The 19,233-nt window shown below is 26.6% G+C and overlaps 1 protein-coding gene across 1 annotated transcript in view; it reads right to left on the bottom strand.

Annotated features, from left to right (window-relative positions):
* Window positions 1-16,409, bottom strand: part of LOC129969150 (uncharacterized) — a 124,562-nt gene extending 108,153 nt beyond the window's left edge. Inside the window, exon 1 of the mRNA XM_056083576.1 lies at window positions 16,111-16,409. Within this exon, the coding sequence (XP_055939551.1) occupies window positions 16,111-16,198 (88 nt within the window). The 5' untranslated portion in view covers window positions 16,199-16,409. The remainder of the gene's footprint in view (window positions 1-16,110) is intronic.
* Window positions 16,410-19,233: the final 2,824 nt, after the last annotated feature.

Here is a 19,233-nt window from a genome sequence, read left to right as displayed (position 1 = left end):
AGTCCATTTAATTTAAAATTTTTTTAAAAATATTGAAAACTTAGAAAAAAAAATGATAAAGGATATTTTTTAAATTGAAAGTTTTGTGTATTAGTTATTAACAAATTATAGTTTTTAATAATTCGAATTAGAGTAAAACAAAATATTCAATGCACCTTTGAATTACTATACTGAAAATGTTTTCAGGTATATCAAAGATTTTTTTCCTTTCATATTGCTCTTTTGATTGCTTAGTAAGTTTCTGGAAATAGTGGATTTTACTAAGCCTTCTTGCAAATCATTAACTTTCACTTTGGGAATTTTGTATATACATATTGGGGTATTAATACCTTAAATAATTGGAATAAACTTTCACGCAGTTCTCTGTTCAAAACTTATAGAATTATGAAGGTATTAATTTCCCTATTTCAAGTTGAGCAAAGAATGTATCGATAAGTTGTTGTCTTCTGTAGGTGACCATCGACATAGTCACCTTCATAGATCTCACCCGAGATAACATGGAAATGATCTGAAATTGCATAAATCATAATATTCAAAGCTTCATAATTTGGCTAGTAGAATTATGAAGTATTTTTGTTTAGGATATTTGTGTATACATAATAATGTTACATAATATGACTATCTGAATAGGGGAATTATAGAGAAACTTTTACTTTGATTTATAATAAAAATAAAAATAAAAAAAATAAATTTAAAAATACAATTTTTGCATAAACACCATGAAATATAACTTAGAGCATTTTTCCATCAGTAAATATGTATCTCTTTTAATGGTTTAGAAATTAGTGAAAAATTAGTGATTCATAATCATAGTGCATTTCTTGTATATGATGTCTAAAACTCATTTACGAATTTTGCAAGACATATTACAAAATAAATTTTGGCAATTGCCTTCAAAATTGTACATTTAGCATTATATAACTAACTGCATGCAGTTGGCATGAAATTTATCAGTCATCGAGGAAGTTTCTCAAATTATAAAAAAAAAATCTCCATTTATAAAATAAATTCAAAATATAACTTTGGTCAGTTTCTACCACATTCATAGATATTTCAATAAATATTATTTTATGATTATGAAGCCTTTTTTTATGAAGTAGCGCATGTTAATCGTCTCTTTAAATATTTATTATCATTTTCATTATTATGATTACTGTGGACATCTTGAATATAAATAGGTAAGAAAAAAGATTGAATTTTCAGAAATATATTTGGAAATTTTAGAGGTAAGATTTTTTTTCTTTTTTTATTCTTTTTTTGTGCATTTGGTCATAGTTTATTTTTGTATAATTAAAGAAATAAAGAAAACAAATCCCAAATTGAAAACAATTTGAAAATAAATTTAATAGTTGGTATCAATGATATACTCCAAACCATTAAAATATATCAGATCATACGGAATTATACTTAAATTTATTTCCCATTTAACCTTTATTCCTTTCAAATCGGAAAGTAAATTATTAAAATCACGTCTAAATAAAAAAAAAAAAAACCTAGCAATTCATTTGAAAATAAATAGCTACTACCAACATAAACCCACGGCACATTCAGCACATAACAGATCCTTTCGCCCGTTGTCATAGATGTAAGCATGTGTTCCCTCCGTTGTTTAAAATCACGCAATGACCTAATGTATCTCATTCCTAAAGTTTCACGCATGTTAGATACTTTAGTACCGATAACGAGTCGTTGCGTGACGAATAAAAAATGCGCACTTTAGAGTACCACGTAATTTCTTACAAAAGAAACATCTTGTTAAAAGGGAAATCGAGTAAATCAATGGCAAAAATAAAAATGGAAAGAAGACGATGCATTTGACTTGAGCGGATTTCTTCAAGGTAACGGCTATTCTGTTTTTAAAAATTTCTGTCATAATGAAGAATTGAAGTCTTGCAAGTTGTTTTGTTCATCTAAATAGTAATAAAAAACAGGTGAATTTATTTAATTTACGAAATAAGAATTCACATCTGTATTTGTGCTAAAGATTAATGTACTTTTTTCTTCATTCTACAGATACTTTGTACATTAGGGATTATGCTAAAGACAGAAGTCGGGCACAAGAAATACTGTCGATACTGCTTTTTTCAGTGGTGTCGGGGTGGTCGTCTATGCACAAGAAGAAAAAGAACTTTGTACATCAAACAACATTTGTTTAATGAAAGGTGATGACTTGCAAGAGTTGAAGAATTTTCTAATATCGTCTATCTCTAAAATTAAAAAAATCTATATAACTCTTATAAAAAAAAATTGATTATTCCGGTGTGTGTGTGTGTGTGTGTGTGTGTGTGTGTGTGTGTGTGTGTGTGTGTGTGTGTGTGTGTGTGTGTGTGTGTGTGTGTGTGTGTGTGTGTGTGTGTGTGTGTGTGTGTGTGTGTTTGCGCGTGCGTATGTGTGTACAAAGTGTAGACCGTCTGATCTAGAAGTGTCAACTTTGGAACATATATACTTTGGAAGATGGAACTGTGAACCTTAGAGATTTTTTTCTTATTTCAATTAGCATTTTAACTAAAAATTAAGCAAAATTTTCGAGTTTTTACTCCGTAAATTCCGAAAATATTTCAGCACACAAAATAAACCACATCATCTAAAATTTAGAAAAAAATTTACTTTATAATGACACCAATATTTCGCCACATAAATATAAAATCAATTTTTAGACAAATATTTTAAGCATATTTTTCAGCGAGAATTGTAACAATTCTGTACGATTTCAAACGTATCACGGATGATAATACGAAAGAAGAAGTATTTTGAAGAGCACAAAGTTATTGATAAAATACCCTATTAAAGTTACAGATATTTTTTCGTTTTTGTTTTTACAATTTGAATTACTGGCTTGTCCTTTACGCGAATAATATTGGAAAAGAAGTTTTCAGATAAACAAGCGATATATTGACTTAATTCTGGGAGGAATCTGTAAAAGATCTAAATTTATATATAAAACAAAGTTAACATGAAAATGTTAGCAGATTTCATAGTTTTAATTTAAAAATTATGTTGCACCGTTAAAAGAATAGAAACAGCAAATCACATATATGTTTTTTTTTATGAATTTTAAGAAAGGTAACTGAAAAAACGAAAAATTCGTAATAAAGTGAGCATAACGGCATAGCGTTTCTAAAATAGTATGAATTATACATCTATGAAAATTTGAAATTTTGAAAAAGTTTGATGAAGAAGCCATTAAGACTGAGTTACAAAAAATATTTAAAAAAAATCTTAGCGGCTATTAATTCCAAATAAATAGATGTGCGCGAAAGCCATCTAGTATAAAACAAGTGACATCATTTATCGTTAGATTTGAGCAGAATATGTTTTTGTATTGCATACATAAATTATTAAAAAAATCGCAGAATTAAAAAAAAAATGTTGCAAATAAATTTATTTTGACTGCTGTACTCAAAATCATTAAATTAAATAGCATATTATGCAGTAGTGCCGAAAATCATTTAACATTTCAGTATTTAAAAGCCAAATTCTAATAGTTAAATCAGGTGACAAACATTATTAGCAGGCTACTCGAAAACAAATAGCGGCATTAAAAGAAAACCAGAACACATTCAGTACGTAACAGATCCTTTCGTCCGTTGTCATAGATGTAAGCATGTGTTCTCTCCGTCATTGAAATCACGCAATGTCCCAATGTATCTCCTTCTGAGTGTTTCACGCATATTAGATACTTCAGTACTGAGAGTGAGTTATTGCGTGACAGATAAAGAACGCACATTACAGAACACCATGCAATTTCTAACAAAAGAAACATCTTGTTTAAAGGACAATCGAGTAAATGAATGGCAAAAAGCGGAAAAGAAGCAATGCATTCGAGTCGCAAATGAAGTTTGACTCTAATGTATTGCATCAAAGTAGATGCGGTTCTATTTTTTAAAAGTTTCAATTGGAGGAATTGGAGGATTCATGTCTTGGAGAAGTCTAAAAAAAGACACTTTTATACTCTAATTGGAAATTTAATTATAAATAATTTGTTAAAAACTAAAATCCAGTTGTTCACTTGCCTGTTAACCCATTAAAGAGCCATTTTTTTCTAGTCATATTATGTTAAACTATTTTTAGGCTTGAAATTAGAATAAGAAAAGGGATTCATTTAGCTTATTAGATAAATTTAATTGGATTAATTAATTAATTTGGTTCATTAATAATTAAGCAACAAATTAAAACGCATCATTTTGTCTGAGATAAAGAACAGAAGCATCTAAGTTTCTGACTTACTAAAAAAATTTGTCAAAACTTATGCTAACTTACATAATTTCATACAAAGATTGATAAATTTGGTGGGAAGCATACTTCTCACGGCCCTAGAAAAGGTTAAATGAAGCACATGAGGAATTTTTAACTGCCCACATCATTGCGTCAGTTTTATCACAAGTTAAAATACTGATTAAAAAATAATTGGAATTTATTATTAAATTTGATTTCTTTTGGGAAAATATGCCAATTTTTCGATGATAAATAATAAGAAGTTGGATTAAATATTTGACTCAAATCTGTATTTCAAGGAGAAATATTATGATCTCAAGACAAACATATGCTATCATTAATGTCTTACAGTCAGGAAAATGTGTGATTTTAAAGGTTATTCGAAGAGTTAGAATGATGTCGAGTTGCGAAATCCTAATGACCTAAAATAGAAACACATGATCATTATTTCGAAAAAATCAAAAAATATGTTACCATGCATTCACTCTTATAATTTATGTGTCAGATAAATCCTGTGGAATTAATGTAAACAAAAAAAAAATTGAAATAAAAAATATGCGAAATGGGAATTAAATTTTAAATGGAGTACTAACTTAAAAGCTAAATTTATTCTGTTAAATGTAACAATGAAAAATTAAGAATTTCAAAAGCTTTAAAATACATGGTACATGGACCATTTTATTGATTAATTCCAATTAATTTGTATGATATAACTGCAATACAATCATGATTAAAATAATTAAGATTGTATTATGACACCTATCAAAACTATCTTTATATTAATGCATTATTTAAAAAATCACCCTTCATAAAATTATATAAAAATTTATAATTTTCTAAAGCTAAATATTCATTTGTAAAACATATATATCTTAAAATGCAAATAATTAAATACCACATCATCACTTGCATCATTTATGAAATATGAAATGCAGAAAATAGAAGTTGAATAACATAAAAGGAGCATTTATTGCTCCTTTATAGTCAAACATCTTTCTATTTACAGTTAAAAAAAATCCTGGATATAAATGTATATAAATGCTATCGCGATCCTTAAATGCAAGAAATAACAGAGAAATCCATTCTTTATCCATGAAATATAGACAGTTTTACCATTAATAAAGATAAATGCTCCCTGTTTCACGTTTTGAAACATTAAAAAAAAGAGCTGAATAACAAGTTTTGCATGTATGCGGGAATCTCTCGTATATTTAGATAGCATTCAATTATTCAGATAAAGGCAGAGATTATATTTTTAAAGTTTTGAATCCTTTTATGGAAATAATATTACATGCTAAATTGTTCATTTGCTATAGAAGTAGGTTTTGAAAATATGTTGGAAACTATCTGCACAGCAGATTATTTTTGCCCATAAAATAATTACAACGAGAAAAATGTTTAAATGCATTAAAAAAGTAAAATTATATTTCTGAATGAAAAAATATAGTTTTTGGATCTTTCTATAATTTTATAGTGAATACTCTTTATAAGATAATTAGTAACTTTTCTTTTGTGCTAAATTCATTATTTATAAACGATTGATTTCTGTACTTAAATAAGCTTCTTTTCTGTTTTATCCATTTTGCTGATTATAAGTATTAGCAAACATATTTTATAACCTGTGATAAATTTGTCTGTATAGTAAAATTTCAGATGTAGAGAAATCTTTTTTGAATCTGGAACTTGCTTCATGGTTTAAGTGCTGTAAATTGAATAATTATAGATTAAGTAATCAAGTAAAATTTTATATTCATAAAAAAATTATCAATTAAAATAATTTTCTATCATTAAATATTGAAATGAATATGAGTTTTTTGAAGATCTATCTTTATCTGGAGAATATTCAAGCATATCTATAAATTTTTAAATTTAATTTAATTGTTTAATATTGATCAAAATTACAATGTAAGCTTTTCAAGCTTTTTTTTTAAATTTTAGACTCTGGTGCTGCTACAAAATTCACTGTAATTTCCCTGATTCTGAAATTTCTTCTATTTATTGTGTTTCTGAATTCGATAAAACCTATTCTTTGCCAAGCTATGAATATTTGGTATGGTTGGTATGAATGGTATTACTTTTCAAAAGCTCCTAAAATCTCTGACTCTTTTTTGCACAATACAGAAAGATCAATATAAAGGGATACAATATATGCATGGCGAATAAATTTAATTTAGCCTTGCTTTTAAGAATTGTTATTGTTGTTGTTCCCAATCCCAGGTGGTACAGCTGCCCTATACCACCTCCATGAAACCAAAGATCTCTAAAAATTCTAAAAACGAAAGAGGATACTTAAAATCACAAAAATAGTAAAATTTAAACATTTAAGAATATGATTGGTGGAGGCTTGATCTTTCTTCCAAAGACATTCAGCAGATATCCTCCGCCATGTTGGAAGGTGAGGGATTTGGTGTGTCCACTCAAAACACGAGAGAGACGCGTTTGCTGTTTTCTAGAGATACCAGACGGAGAACCAACCAGGACTTTTACCAAAGTACTAAGGGTGAGCAGGTGAAACCCTCCAAAAGGCACCCGACTCAATTTTTTTGGTAGAGGAGATTTCAAAATAGGTTGGTGTTGGGTAACCATAAAATATGTCATCTAAGGCTGTCTTAGCTAAGTTATCGGCTATCTCATCACCATTTAAACCAACATGTGAGGAGACCACTGAAAGTGTGCAGAGTGTTCTGCAGAGAGCCTGTCAATAAGGTGTAAGATATTCATGCTAGTCTTGCCCCCCACTTTCGTCTAATAAGAAAGGTGCTACATAGAGGTACGACTGTCTGTTAAAATCCAAATGTCCCGTAAAACAAGTTCAGTGAACATGTCGATATATTGAAGGCCCATATAGATTGCAATAAATTCGGCTATGAAAGCAGAACAGTTGTCAGTATTTCTAATCAAAATATCAGTAGCTCCTGGAATTATTTTTATTACTATTTAAACACAAAGACGACACTACTTTAACTTTTTTATCAGACAAGCTTTAAGTCGTCTTATGTCTAATTACTTAACTTTAACTGTTTGACATTGAGCTGCCACATCCAGTTAACTTCAGATCGTTGTTCCTAAGCAAATAACGGGTCAGGTTCTCTTCAGAAAAATACCAATGCATATATAAATGAGTAAAATTTAACTTCACCTTTCTAACTTTCTCTTTTTGTCGTATTTGTGGCCTCTCGATGAAGTAAACGCTATTTTATTTAATGATTATGCATCAATCTTAAAACTCCACGCTATAAGGAAAATACCTGATATTGTCTTTTGAAAGTCATACGATGTAGCTGAAATCTTACTGATATTTGCAATGACTTTGACGTTGTGAAAATATCGTTCTGACTGTTATAAAAAAATTAATAAACATACGATATGCCTGAAATCCTACCGATATGTATTATGACAGTTATGTGTATGTATGTGTTTGTGTATAGTATGTGTGAACGATCGCATGTTTCTTTCAGTGGTGAATAGATAATGTACCTCTAAAATACTTTTTTTCTGACGGCAGGTTATTCCAGATGTTGTATCGGTAAACTATCAGGAATTCGCTCCCCTCAAGGAACTAATCTGTTTGTGTTGTCTAATGATCCTGTAAAGCTCCTCTTCCTATTCAGACTGTGCAAATTGCAGTTTCATTGCTAATTGGAAAATTAAGAATAAATTATCGTAACGAAATAGAAAGGAATCGTCCAATAGAATGAAGTAGGGAGAATTTATTTCAATTTAATAGGCAGAACTGTGATTGAATATTTAGAAACTTCTTGTTTTGTCACAATCGAAAAGATGATATTCATGAGTAATTTAAAGTATTTTTTTTTTTCTTCAGCATTGCCTAAATAAAATCACCGTGTCTTATTATATTTAACTATGCAATTACTGATGCTTTAGCTTCAAAAGACGATATCTTCAATTTAAATCACTTATGAAAACTTACCTTTACCTACGAAAACTTCATAATAGTTTCTACTGTACAGCATTTTTTTTACTAAACGCTAGCATTTTGTTAAGTTATCACCTGCAATATATAAAATTTTACAGAGAAGGGAGAATAAATAAATATGTAAATTAAGAAATCAAATTGAAATCTGAGCTACATTTTTCGTTTATCAAAGGTTTTACTTAAAAAATTGATAGATGGATCTTTTGAGTCATAGTTTTGTAAGTTGAATTTGAGAAGGTAAGCAAATTGTCTTCCCCAAAAATGGCTCAAATGACTGAACCAATAGAAATGCAAATGAATTTTTATGTATTGCTCTGTGATTTTGCATATATTATCATAATGTTTGGGGTTGATAATTTATTAATTATTGATATAGATTAAATAATCAATAAAATCGTGAACCGATGATAAACTAATATGATGATATTCTCTGGATAAATGAGAAGTGGTAAGATATAAAAACTGCTATAGGGATGTCTAATACCATTTGTTAGCAATATATTGATATAGTTAGCGAAAACAAAATATAACAAAACTCATTATCCCTGTATGATGTACAGAAAAATAAATCATACGGCGTCTATATGCAATATAGACAAAATATTGTTTGGTAAATCCGATAAAAATGGGAAGGCAAATGGTAATATATTACTCTAATAGAGCAAAATACCCAAAAATATTGTTGCGATATCTCCACGATATTGTTTGACATTCATAATATCCAGCAATATCTTAGGGACATCCTAAAACATTTTAAAAAACATTGGTAAATTTTAAAAGTCTATAAAAGTCAATAAATGAATATAAAGTCAAAAGTTTCGTTTGCTCAACATTTAACACTAAACATACCAACAATTAATACATACTTGTTTCTACCATAGCTGGTCAAATGACCGGACTTTATGTTTCCTGATTAAATGTAGGAAATATGAATGTTAGAAAGGAATTTCTTCCTACAAATTAACTAAACAAACAAATTAACTTCATTATAATTAAACAAAATTATATATTGTCAATTTCTTTATACTACAAACACAAAGAATAAGAATTGTTAGTTCATTGCTTAGTTTACAATTTTTAGTTTTACATATACAGGATGTTTCCACTTTCCGAAAACATATTTTTCACATATAGAACAAATATGGATGGTTTTATAATATCTTATTTGACATGTCTTACGTTGATGAGAATATATAGTAGATTTAGGCATCAATCGTTTTGCATTTGTTCTTTCTTTTGATTGTTCATGGTCTTCACGAAAATCTTATGCCAACTAAATCAATGTGCAACTAACTGAATACAATACGTTGAATACGCATTACATCATAATTTCTGATCCGATAACCTTATAAAGTATAAAGCAATAAATTGTTCTCCCGGTCAAATGACCAGTTGTGGTAGATAACGGCGTGCGACAAGTATTACTAAAAAGGAACAGAATACAAATAAAAAAAACATAATAGAATATTAACTGTATATAATTTTTAGAAAAAGTCATGAAGTCAAATGTGCAAAAGCGATAAGATGATATGCGTATTTTCAATTTAAAAGTGCGTAATTGGTCATTTAACCATTTATGGTACGTTTAGAGATAATTTTCCTCTTTTACGTGGAAAAAAACTTATTAAAATTATTTTATTTATAAAAACGAGTTTATAACCTGAATTCTCATCTATAAATGTTTCAGAAAATAATGGTCGCAATAAGAAAAAAAAAAATGTATATTAAATTGATAATCTGTTTTCATAATGCAGGTTTTGATTCGTTTCTTATCTCATACAAATATGAATATTTGGTTGTTTTAGGAAAGATAGAACAAGGCATTTATAATCTTTCAATAAGTGTATGGAAAGTTTATGCATGTAGCTATGGAGTAACTATTTTGAATCATAACTCAATTTTTCTATATTTTAATTTAATCTAAGTATTCACAAATATATTTAAACTCTTTTAAGTACTACACTGATAAATTTAGAAGTATTGTTATGAATTCTACTCTCCAACTCGTTATAAGAAATAAAGTAGTAAGCAATTTTAAATATTTTACCAAACTAAAGCTAATATTAAAAAAATTAATGTCATTGAAAAGAAAGCATCACTAAAAAGTATTCGAAAGAAGCTGAATCGTAGATTTGCTAATATTTCATAAACAATGAAATCTAAAGATTTGCTTTTAGGTTAAAATTTTTGTTCATAGTTTTCTCTATTTTCTCATAAGCCAAATTACATTGAAAGTATAAAAATAAATTATTATAATTTAAATTTAACTAAAATAATTATTTTGAGAAAGCGATTTCCATATTAAAAAAACTCATTACAATTGAATAATTAGTATCTCAATAAGGGAACAATAAAAAAAAAATCAACAGATATATTACAGTATTCTTTCATTGCTGCTATAACCACAAAAAGTAATTACAAAATCAAATTTATTGAACTAGAAACTTTAAGAGCATTTGCACTTATAGCGCTTATGAAAATTAAGTCATACATCGATGTAATGGCAAAGACAAAAGCATTTAAAAAAAAACCTCTGATCTGCCAGAAAAAAAAGGGTGAAATGAACATTGGCAATTTTTTATCAAATTTAGAAAGATTAAAAAGCACTTTTCTTATGGTGAAAAAAAATAAAGATATTTCTATAGCTTAAAAAGTCGGTCACAGTAAAGGAAAAATAACGGCTTACGAGTTTTTTTTAATTATTTTTTTATTATTTACTTACCTAATTCCATTTTTATTTGAATAAATCGCTCGTAGCACGTAAAATTAAATTTACGTAGCTGAAAAATTGCTATGCGACATAAATGCGAAATAGGATCAAAAGTATTCTGTGAGAAAATGAATTAGTTAACAAACATGTTTCTCTGTAAAAGAAATCTTGAAATGTTACAAAAAACGCCACTTTAAGTATTTAATTGAAAAAGTACTGATGAAAAGATGTAAAAATACCATTTGAAGCATAAAGCACTTGGAAATTCATGAGGATGTTTCTTTCTTTTCTTTCGCTTTCACTTCCAATTTTTTTAATTAAAACCAACTGAGTTTTCATCATTTGTGAATGGGTGTTTTTAAAAACATTCGATTAAATTTGCATCAATATTTAACAAGCCCCTTAATTAAATTAAAAAATTCTAATCGAAAGCACTAATTAGCTTATTGTGCAAGAAAACTGTTTAAGACAAATATAAGAAAATGAATTGTTTAGTTGCTATTTCTGGTATGATTTGGTTACACAAATTGATATGCGATATCTGGTATGATTGCAGTTACACATTTAAATGATATGCGAGTTAGTTAATATAATGGAATTAATATAATAAATTCTTGGAATTGAATACCATCTCCATGATATTTAACGTCTCAAGATTAATAATTTGTGCTCAAAAAATTGTCTCGTGTGGCTACGAAAAAAGTTACGAGTCTAAACTTAATAAGCAGTTGAGTATTAATATCATTCATGAAGTACCATTATAAATTTTAGAAATGCAATAGCTAAAACCTGTTTTCTGTAAAAGGTGTAGTAATATTTTTAAAAACTTTTATAAAGCGCGTTTCAATATCGAAATCTGTTCGCGTAGTTCTATAAATAAAATTAAATTATTTCCTGTCATTTACATTTAATTGTCATATAAACTTTAAATTGATAAACAATCGAATTTAAATTAAAACTTGGGACCTCCAATGTTAAGACATGGACTTTTAAAGTTAACTTGAAAGGATTTAAAACCAACACATAAGTATTTAAAATTGAACTATTGATAAATATAAAGAAAATATACTAGAGTAAGTGAAATAAAATACTATAAATAATAAATATAAAACAAATATTAGAAATTCGCTTATTTTGAATATTTTATATGTAAATATTTTCAAATCATCCATTTATTCTATATTTATTTCGTTTTGTTATGAAATGTGATACACTAAAACTTATATAACATCGGATTATATTATTCATAATACATATATTTATTCAAAAGTTTCATACGCATAAGAGTTTTCCTTACTTGCATCATAGAAGTTTAATTTTAAACTTAGTTGTAAGACATCTTAAAAAGAATTTTCTGTTTTTATTTATGTTACTTCTATAAATATTATAAAGTTACGTGGATTTAAAGAAGCCAGAAAACTACTTGCAAAATTGTTTTTTATATAACTTTTAAATTCTTCAATCGTTTGAATCGAAAAATATGTTCTTTACAGCAGTAAAAGGATGAATAGAATTTAACTTCAATAGCGGAGTTACTGTATGGAGATCTTTGATATTTACTAAAACAATATTAATCTATTTTATACCGACGGCATATTTCAGAATAATGTATATTTTTTTATAAAGGAAAAAAAAAATATTTCAAGAATTATAGAAGGGGATAATAGACATTTCCAATGGTTATCTCAAAAAAATGTGTTGCAATCTTTTGTTTTAACCTTCTTCTTAAGAGAATACATTGATTATTCTTCTGGTCTTTTCATCAATAACAAATATATTAAATATATAATTTATCCTGAGATCGAACAGTAATTTCATTATTGGATATTATTCATCAAGTTATTACAAAAACAACAGAGGAAATCAAAATCTTTGTAAAATGTTTAATATTCTTATTCATACAAAATGCACTAGGAATATTACAAGAAATGTCATTTGAATGAATTAGAATTACCCTCATGTAGGCGTACTATATATGAAATGCAAAAATTTATAGAAATATAATAACCGAAACGGGGTGCCATGTCCTTTAAATAAAAATTTTCAGCTCATATTAACATATTATATTATATATATATATATATATATATATATATATATATATTAGTATAAGAAATTCCTCCACCGCCCAAGCTTGGTTTTATACCGAATATACAGATTTAAAATCAAATTAATACGGTTTTTAATAAAATTAATTGTTTTTGATTTTTGATTTAAGTCATTAATGAATTAACTAGTCCCCTTTTTCCTTTTCATCCCCTTCTTTCTTATTTTTTATTTAAAAAAATTCTTTATGTTGGGTATGCATTTCGTAACAATAAATATTATCAGGTCGGTTCATTTGCGGTAGCTTAATAATAATTATAATAATAATTAATATTCTGTTACCTCAGTTAGTTGAGTACTGTATATAAATTACCGTTGAACTTAAAACAGTTGATAAATTGAAGAGTTATAATTTTTTTCTAATTTAAACCACTGTTGCTTGTGAAAGCATACATTAGTTTCAGAACTTTATGTCCAAGACAAGGTCAAGTAAAATTTGTTGAAAATATGAGCTAATTAACCAAATATAAAACATAAAGCTAAATAGAAGAGTTAAAGAAAAATAGAGGATACAGCACGGGGAAATAACTAAAGAAAATAGCATTTCTGTAGATGTTTTGTATATATTACCTCATGATAAACATCAGGAATTGACGGCAAAATTCATATTTAAAGAGAGGGCAGAATGCCCAAGCTAACTTTAAATAAATATTATCTGAAATGTAGCTAAAGTTTAATAAAACGTACTTCAAATTCTTGAAATATATTTTGCTAAAGTTTATAAATATATTTCGCCAATCAGGTCGAAGAATATAAATGTTTAGAATTTAAACTACTTTTGCTTGCGGAAGCCTATTTTGCTTCAAAATTTAAAAAGAAATACAAAGCAATGAAACGACTTCCTTGAAAATTTGAACCAATTAATCGAACGTAAAGCGCATAAATAGCAATGGGGGAACTTATCCTTGCAGATGCTTTGCATCCGTTGCCTCGTGACAAATCGTCGGAGCAGGAAATCAAAATTCAAATTTAACGAGGGAGCAAAATATTAAAAGCTTTTACAAATATCGCCTTCAACGGAGCAGCACTTTTAATAAAATCGATTTAAAGTATATTTTGAAAAATAAATATGAAAAAGATATAATATAGGGAATTTCGAAAACGATTGGTTGGTCTTCAAATCTGTATTAAAGAAACATATTAAAATGCATTTGATCCTATGACTTTCTTTGCCCCAAACGAAATATAAAACATAATTTGCCATTTCTGAAAACATGCAAACCCCTTTATTTTTATATTACATAAGAAATGAAACAAGAAACATATTAACGAAATAAAGTATTTCAATCATATAATTTGGCATGCATACATAATGCACATATAATGTGATTTATCACGTATAATAGATATATAAAATGATGCATTATTATTTTTTATATAATGTGAATTTATTATAATAAATGCATAAAGGGAGTTAAATTACTTTAAAAACAAAATATATACGTGGCATTTCAATATCACGTGCATATTATGAAATATATATTCAGTTTCAAATTTACATTTTTTTAGTATTTTTTCAAAAATACATTTTTTTTAGTATACTACATATAGCTTAAGCTTAGTTTTTTCTCCTATAGTCTCAAGGATTTGATGATGATAGTAAGAAATTGAGTATTATCTGTGATTATAAAAATAATTTGAAGATGACTTTAAAATACATTGTATCATTTAAGCATGCGAAAATTATTATTAATTTTGAAATCATACATTCTGTAAATTTTACATAGTATGTAAACCCAAGTGCAAAATCATCATCACTCTTTTCAAAGGCCTGCTACTTTGATTCGAAATGAAATTACTGAGTAATTTTTGCTGATGTAAAATATTGATAAAAATTGTAAATAAAACGTAAGCACTGCATATCTTTATTATATGATATATATAAATTTATTTTTGAATAATTACCTATTACTAAATTTAGAATTCTCTATAAATTTACTGAAGGAATTCTGAAAACTCTGATAAAAATTTGAGATCTTTGATTTTGCCAACTAAAAAAAGCAACGTCTATTCTTTTAAATACTTAATGGAAACAAATTAGGTATAAATATTTTTTTTCTTACAAACATAATAAATTGTTTAAAAAGTAAAAAAAATAGTAAAGCTGATTTTTTAAATTCATATTGCGATACAAAATCAACTTACAACAAAAAGTATGAAAATATTTATTTCATAAAAAATATATACACTATTCCTAATTTTTATAATGAATCCTTTAGAATAGCTTTGAAGAATTTGAATTTAAAAAAATTCTCATGGCATAAAATTATTGTAAAAATAAACTGGTCCTATGAAAGCAAATTCCAAAGAATATCATTTTTTTTTCCTATTTATTCCAAGCTTTTCACTTTAAAAAATACAAGCTCTTAAATAGATAACATACACTTTAAATTATTAATTTAAAAGTTTATATGTAATTTAATTTGATAATTATATTTAAATAATTTGAAGTACTTATTATTTAAAACTTTCTTCTAAATACAAGAGCTTAGAAAAAAATAATTTTCCATTGTTTGTTGATATAATTTTGAAAATATTAATTCAATATTGATAGCTAATGTTTTGGTCGTTTACTTTATGAATAATGAATAATTTATTAATTTTTATGCAACTCATAAATATGAGTCTTGAATGAATGAATGAATACAATTTGCACAACGAAGAAAATTTAATTATTCCATTCTAAAATCAAGACAATAAATACATTAGTTTCAAAACTTCAGAAATCATAATAATATTATTTCTTTAAAAAATAATTGCAAAGAAAATAATTTTCTTGCTGCCTGATATTATTAAAAAAAATGCTTTAAAATTCCACATTCTTTTGTAGTTTATGTGTATACATGCATTTTTAAGATAGCAAAAATCGCGAACACTTTAGAAATAGTTTAATTATAATATTTTTTAAACTTTAGTATTGATTCTTAACTATTTATAGTTCTAAAGGATATACCGACGTTTTCAAAACATAACGTGTATTACGAATATTTCTAAAATAATTTATTTAATTATTTATTTATTTCCGTTATTGATTAAAAACTGTTCGTAAATTATATTTTTTGTGAGTATTACAATAGCGAAAAGCTGTAAAATAACTTAAAGTCACTACATATTATGACAGAAAATTTTCCAAATTACTTACCATTTATAGTTCCAATAAAGATCAAGAACCAGCAGAAGGGGAAAGTATTCGTAGTTCTAGTCATCAAAGTAGAAAAAAATTTCTTCATAGTTCAGAATAAAGTTGAGAAAGTAAAAGTCAATACAGTTTCTTACTAATCGGTGAGCTGGAATTTATCTTCCTTTTTCATAATGTCAAATTACTTCTAACAATTGAGACACATGAGTTGAAAACTCAAGCCTCCTTCAGGACCTGCCTTACTTTGTCAATTGAGCAAACTTTTCCCAGTGTCCTAGTAAAACCATCGCGAGAAGGATACATTTCCGTCTGGCATCACTTCATGTGCGCGGCGAATGTATAGGAGATTTCTAGGACAGAGCGCTCTGGTGGTAGTTAGCGGAACTAGATCAGATGAGGTCGAAAAAACTCTGTTCTAGAGATGTACTGATATGCTTAGAATAAATTTTAATCGGGTTCCAGAAAGAATGAAATATTTTAAAGCATTCTAAACATGGTTGAATCGAAACTAAGGGAAGTAGAAAAAATTATAATTGTTCGGGAAAATTTACAAATAATGTTTTCTCATTAAAAAAGGTTTTATGAATATAAAATCATGAACGATTACAAAATTTATATTCCAAATAAAACTGAATATGATGTATAGATAACAAAGGCTGTAATAAATTGAAAAGTATCTAAAGGTAATTGAACAGGTTAAGAAATATCTTTTTGTAAGATATTTCCTTTTAAATAAATTAGTTAACAAATTAATAAATACATTTTTCTTCAAAATTTAATTTGAAATAATACAGTTTACATGAAATTGAAATTTACAATTTAATTGAAGGCTTATCTGCTCTAAAATATATTCTATACAATGCAGCATACATTTTTTTAAAAATTCAATTCAGTTATTTCAAGTATTTAAAAGATCTTCCGTCTTATATAATACAGTCTCGTTTTTTTTAAATTTTGAAACTTTCAATGACATTATATAATTAATTAGCTTTATACTCCATTTCTGAGATGGGCTATTTTTAGATAAAATAAATGAAATCTCTCAAACTTGTTTCATACTGATTCGAAGAGCTATTGAAATTTAGTGTATTTTTAGTAAAATTTATTTTATACGTCTTTAATCTTATTCATAAATTATATCATTTTAATTAAATGTTATTCATACACTTCAAGTTAGTATTCATTGCTAATTTAATTAAAGTTAATTAACGATTGCGATACCAAAAGAGCTATGAAGCTTTTATGCTAAATTTCAACGAATTTAATTACTTTCAAAACTTTAAAGATAGTGAGATTACCTGATTTCATAATTTATTTTTATATTTATATATAAAGTGAAAATATTATGTTTTTCAATAATAATATCATTAAATGCTTTAAAATGCATGCAAAAGTTTATTTCCATTTTAAAAACCTGAATTTTTGATAATTAAGCTTATTTATCAACTTTTAAAGCTTTTATTTTTATAATAAAGATTAAAATAGTTAAATTAAAAGCTGTCTCGTACGATAAAATCGAATCAAATTCCTCCATGTCCTTTCACTTTTAATATCAAATAATTTCTTTTTGTAATTAATTATTAGATCATCTGTTCTTGAAATATACTATTTATGTGATAAATAATAATTCATGACTTTATAAAAAAAAACTTTTCAAATAATTTAATCAAATCAGCTTCTCAGGATTCCAAGAAGCACAAAATATATTCAATATTAAATATAATTTTAAAGTTTATTAAATACTATAAAATATCCCGTAATGTTATTGATCCTATTTATTATTAATTAGAAAGTGTAATTGCTCTACATAGAATGTAATTTAAACTGCAACAACTGAATTTGACGCAAACAAAATTTGAAGAATGGGGCACTTACATCTTGACGATATCGTACTGATTTAAAATATCGTACTGTCCGATGATTATTTTTATTTTAATTTTTAGCCAATTATAAAAAAGTCTAGTAAGTTACAATCATATTAGTTAAGTAAAAATGACATCATTTTTATTTTATGATTAAAATTATTTGAAAACCGACTGCTGGTCAATTGTGAGTCTCGTCATTTGGGCATGAGTAAAATAGCAATATACCTCCCAAAATATTTATATTGTAGTTTAAATCAGAAAGTAAACTAAACAAAGCTGTAATTGTATACCTGAGATGTCTCTAGGATTGCTGGCTCGTTTTTCCAATAACTGATCGAAGATTCTGATTAACATTTTGTTTCCCTGCTAGTTTGAAAGGATATCTTCAAATACTATTTATTACTGTTTATCTTCATGTATACTTGATTTTTGCTTGAAATGTTTGAAAGAAATGTATGAAAACACCAATACATTTCAAAATTTCTTTGGGATGCTTTATTTTGCAGATTTAAATTTTTGAAATTCCTTTGGTTTTCTTATAATTTTTATAAGAATTGTATAGTTTACTTATCAGAACGGGCATTTAAAATAAGTAAAATAAAGTATCAAAGAATATCTTATAAAATTAAAAACCTCGTACTTGAAATATGGATAATGATTTATATAAAGAGAAATTCAAAAAAAAATCAGATTTTTTTTTTCTTTATTCATGGTAATTGTAAATGAACATATCAATACATTGCGTGCTCTAAGCTGCACTTTAAGTAAATATTGCATAAAAAATTAATGGAGTCCCAGAAAAAAAAGAAAGTAAAGATGAAAAAAAACATCTAAAAAGTTTAACTACTTGAGGAGAAAGGCAGTGTATGTAAAGGAACTTAATGTTCTTCAACTCTTTAAATTTATTGTCTTTATTGCTTTGATTTCCACTATCCTTCTCAAACAAGAAGTGTCTGCGTATTTTTCTTTCCATTTCCCATAAAACTCCAGACAGTCAGACTTCTAAATTAAATAAACTATTTCATTGCGTGTGAAATTATTTGCTGTTAATTTACAAAATAGGCAATTAATTCTTATTTAATAGACTCTATTCTACAATAGATTTTTTCAGAATATCGCTTCAAACTTATTTTTTTGTAAATTAAAACTTCTTTAAGGGTCTCACTAAAATACAAGAAAAGCAACCAAAGAAATAACTACCATTCTCTAAGATTTTTTTTTTCTTTTAATTAAGCATTTTTATTATTTTATGTGATTTTTA

The sequence above is a fragment of the Argiope bruennichi genome, chromosome 5 (assembly GCF_947563725.1).
Source record: "Argiope bruennichi chromosome 5, qqArgBrue1.1, whole genome shotgun sequence".
Classification (NCBI taxonomy): Eukaryota; Metazoa; Arthropoda; class Arachnida; order Araneae; family Araneidae; genus Argiope; species Argiope bruennichi.
The sequence above is the reverse complement of the archived record's forward strand: the minus strand, read 5'-3'. Positions and strand labels throughout refer to the sequence as shown.